This window comes from Olea europaea, unplaced genomic scaffold (assembly GCF_002742605.1).
Source record: "Olea europaea var. sylvestris unplaced genomic scaffold, O_europaea_v1 scaffold11255, whole genome shotgun sequence".
NCBI lineage: Eukaryota > Viridiplantae > Streptophyta > Magnoliopsida > Lamiales > Oleaceae > Olea > Olea europaea.
The window spans coordinates 1-3,832 of NW_019228632.1; the positions used below are offsets into that span (position 1 = coordinate 1).

General features: G+C 38.1%; 1 protein-coding gene across 1 annotated transcript; it reads right to left on the bottom strand.

Annotated features, from left to right (window-relative positions):
• Positions 1 to 40: 40 nt before the first annotated feature.
• LOC111373395 (probable cellulose synthase A catalytic subunit 1 [UDP-forming]) lies at positions 41 to 3,757 on the bottom strand. The gene is made up of 5 exons (XM_022995922.1): positions 3,488 to 3,757; positions 3,130 to 3,394; positions 2,614 to 2,810; positions 1,614 to 1,964; positions 41 to 1,087 (listed from the first exon to the last, which is right to left on the bottom strand). The coding sequence occupies exons 1-5, from the start codon at positions 3,740 to 3,742 to the stop codon at positions 500 to 502; spliced, it is 1,656 nt and encodes a 551-aa protein (XP_022851690.1). The 5' UTR covers positions 3,743 to 3,757; the 3' UTR covers positions 41 to 499.
• Positions 3,758 to 3,832: the final 75 nt, after the last annotated feature.

Consider the following 3,832-nt stretch of genomic DNA (forward strand, 5'->3'; position numbering starts at 1 on the left):
ATGAATGACATTGAAAATCAACTTAACAAACGAATAGAAATTATTTCAAAAGAACTCTCCATAACAAAAATAATCATCACATTTCTGCACAATAATATTAATAACACAACAAATTTGAAAGTTGTAACTTTTAAGACACAACTATACCATGTGAACACTAATGAAAGAGACAACGTTTACCAACAAAACTATGGACTAAAATAAGACGACCCTTGACAAATTCATCCATCTCACTCCTTTGGGTAAATGGTACAGCATAGCTTGGAAATCTGCACTCTGACTTTTCACACGAGGGCACGTCTGGTGCATTGTACTGTACTGAATTGGTTCGACTGGACAGTTCAATATTAAGAGCTCAACAACCTTTTCTTCATTAATACCGTCGATTATTGCCTGGTCAATCTTACAAAACAAGCCATTGGTTTCTTTGTCTATATACACAAAGGCAAACATCACGAGGAGACACTGAACTGATGGTAAAAAATTGTTTTCAAAGTAACTAACAGTTGACACCACATTGGCCTTGAGCAGCTCTCTTTGTAGCTGCCGACGTAAACGGATCGATCCGAACCCAAAGCAGGGAGAAAATGGATGCGAGAAGTATTGACCAGACAATGACAATCGTAGGTGTGCGGTTTTGCCGGCCCAACAAACCTTTGAGGAATGGGTAAAGGTGGACAATAACCCAAATGGCAAAGAACAACTTCCCGAACAGAGGACCCCATGACTGATATCCGCTGTTAATGGCATATGAAACACCAGCGACAATTCCTACCAAGTTCACAATAAGGACAGTGGTTGGAGGAATGAGGAGGGATGTCCACTTGAACACATAAAGCTCCGCAAAGTCTCCATCTTCATCAGATGCCTTCGAAGTGACCGTGAAATTTGTATCTATCCCAGCAAGAACTTTGAGGAGACCTTGAAAAACGGCAAATAGATGAGCCGATGTTCCACCAATGACCCAGAATTGTTCATTTCTCCACCAATCTTCGACACTCACACCACTCCACCTCATTTCCAGAATTCCAGTAGCAAAAATAGAGACAAAGAGAAGAATGAACCACATACTAGCAAAATTGCTTATCTGCAGAAGAATAGAAGTAGGTGTAGGTGCACGGTCAACACATGGCATGCAGTTGACATAATAAATACATGGTAGAGAGATCCTTGTCTTTATTAACAGGAATTTAACACAGGAAGTCGTATAACTGATCCCCACCCACGAAGCTTCTAATCCAGTGGAAGAAAGGGGAAGCATGGTTCCCGGAGCCTGCTGTTAAGCTTAAAAACAAATTTATTTAACATGAATTTCGGTTTCCAAATTTGGATATTTTGGAAAAAAGTCGCTTATTTTGGAAGTAACTCTTGCCTTGCTACACTTGCCAATTTCCAACTTTGACCAATAAAAAAACTTATAAATTTCAAAGCTTATAATTAACCTTTTTAAGCTTAAAACAAACGTACTTTTGGCCATTAATTTTGGCTTCTCAAGCAGGTTGATGATGTGTACAGATATTAGAGAAAATAATTTAACAGATGAACACTAGGCAGATCGGAAAAGACACGTTGAAAAACACTTTTAACCAGCAATAGTGAAAGTTGTAACTTACCTCAGGAATGATAAATTTATTAGTAAGAAGACATATAGCTGGAAGAATGCAATAAGCAAGCAGCGGAATTGAGGTAATGGGATAAACAATAGTGTTGATATACGCCAGTCTCTCCAGGAGCTTCAGTCTTCCATTGTAACCATACCATATAGGGCAATGCCGACTCAGAAGAATTTCAACAGATCCCAAAGCCCACCGAAGGACCTGATTCAAACGATCCGAGAGATTGATGGGAGCAGAACCCTTGAAAGCCGGGCGAGGAGGCATGCAATAGATAGAAATCCATCCTCGTGCATGCATTTTGAACCCCGTTAAAATATCTTCTGTGACAGAACCATATATCCACCCAATCTGAAAGCAAAGAATTAATCTCAATAGCCTAGCAACTAGAAATGCAAATGCCATCTATAGAAGTCAAATTCTAGATTCCCTAATTCTATAACATGCTTACTCAATATTAAAAAATGGGTTTAATAACATTTTGTCAACTTGTATAGCGTTGTTTCACTGTGGTCATGGAACCTTTTTTGTGTTCCAAGTTAGTCAAAACTTCATTTTTGTTTCATATCTTAGGCAAACTGTTTTGCAGAATTAAAAAAAATGCTGACATGGTTAATGGAGAATATGATGCACGTATGCAGTATGGAAAATCCATTAGTGCATTACTTTTATCGTCCAACTAGGCAAAGAAACATATTGTTGGACAAGTTTTGCACTTGAAATGCAATTTATATAGAGACAGAAAGTTCGACACAAAACACGAGTATGACAGAGAAATGTATTTTGGTCCAGTTGGAAAATAAAAGTTATGCACCAATGGATTTTTCATGTCACGTCATCAGTTCCACTAATTCAGCAGAGAGAAGGCAAAAAGCTTTATGCCTAAATGAAAACAAAAATGAAAGTTAAATGACTACCTTGGAAAAGTTCGGTGACTTGAATGAAACATTGCTACAAGTTGGGTGGAAGTTTTAACCCAGGGGAAAACTATCAAAGTTACCTCTTTACCCCACTCAGTTTTGTCCTCATACCCACAGCTAATGACGTGGATTGCTTCTTTCAAGAGAGTAGCAGAATTTGTTGACGGTGGAATGCCTCCCTGTTCCATAAAGGTGGCAGCAATGAAAACGGGTGATTGACCAAACCGCTTCTCCAATCTCTTTTGAGACAAAAAGAGCGACTTCTCATCTTCATATCCTGTAAAACTCAAGGAATGCATTAAGCATTAATCACCATGATTTAAGTCATGCTTGTTTCAGAATTGCTAATAAAATAGCTAACAAGTTGAAACTAAATACAAAGTCAAGGAGTTTAGAAAGTTGTATATTGTGCATAATTTCCAAGCTTAATGTGTCTACTTTTTAATAACTTATGCTTTTAAATGAGGGGGTTTGACCCAAAAGTATTTTAGGTTTTGATAAGGTAGGTGAATAATAATGAAATCAAACATCAGCAGCTAAACCCAAAATTTTTTGACTTCCTTATCCAAAACTGCTCAATGTGTAAACAGACTTGCCTTCCACACCCTCTTCAATGTCCTCCATATTAAAGATTGGAATGGTGGATTCAGTCCTTTTTGCTGCTCTCTTCTTGTCAATGTACTTCTTATCAGCATGGCTTCCCTTCTTTCTAGAGCCGCAGCAGCTCTTGACAATAATGTTTGGTTGCAAATCTTCCTCAGTTAGGACCGGATCATACCCGTACAAAGCTTGCCTGTTAAAGCAACATCCAGTTCCCACATAGACTGGACCCTGAATCCCATCGAGCCCTTTCAAGTTGATCTGTAGCACAAGACCATAAAAAAGTTCATAATGCGCTTATGTAAAAATAATAGCTGATGTTATCAAAGTCGTAAGGACTCAAGTGACACATACATCAAAGAATACAATATTGCGGTTGGCATATCTATCGTGCCAGTCAATGCCATCAAATCTTTGTGGGAATTGAACATAGCAAGTCTTCTTTCCAAGAACGGGGTCCATCATGAAACACATAGCTTCTTTAAGAGCCTTGCTGTTGTTGAAGTAATGATCACAATCCACATTCAAAAGATATGCACCATTTGTAAGAACAGCAGAGACGCGAATCTGCAGAACATACCAAAAATATGAGATCATAAAGAAATTCATTCTTCACTTAAAAGCCATTCCAAAAGTTGTTAAAATAATAACAAAATAACAGCGAAGGCAAGCAAAGGATGGTTACAGAAACTCTTTTGC

Bases quoted from the DNA above. Each gene is read 5' to 3' on its own strand.
- LOC111373395 (XM_022995922.1), bottom strand. From the start codon at position 3,742: ATGAATTTCTTTATGATCTCATATTTTTGGTATGTTCTGCAGATTCGC. The intron at 3,395-3,487 runs GTATGTGTCACT...CTTGTGCTACAG, and splicing joins GCAATATTGTATTCTTTGAT to ATCAACTTGAAAGGGCTCGA. The intron at 1,088-1,613 runs GTAAGTTACAAC...ATTCTTCTGCAG, and splicing joins ATAAATTTATCATTCCTGAG to ATAAGCAATTTTGCTAGTAT.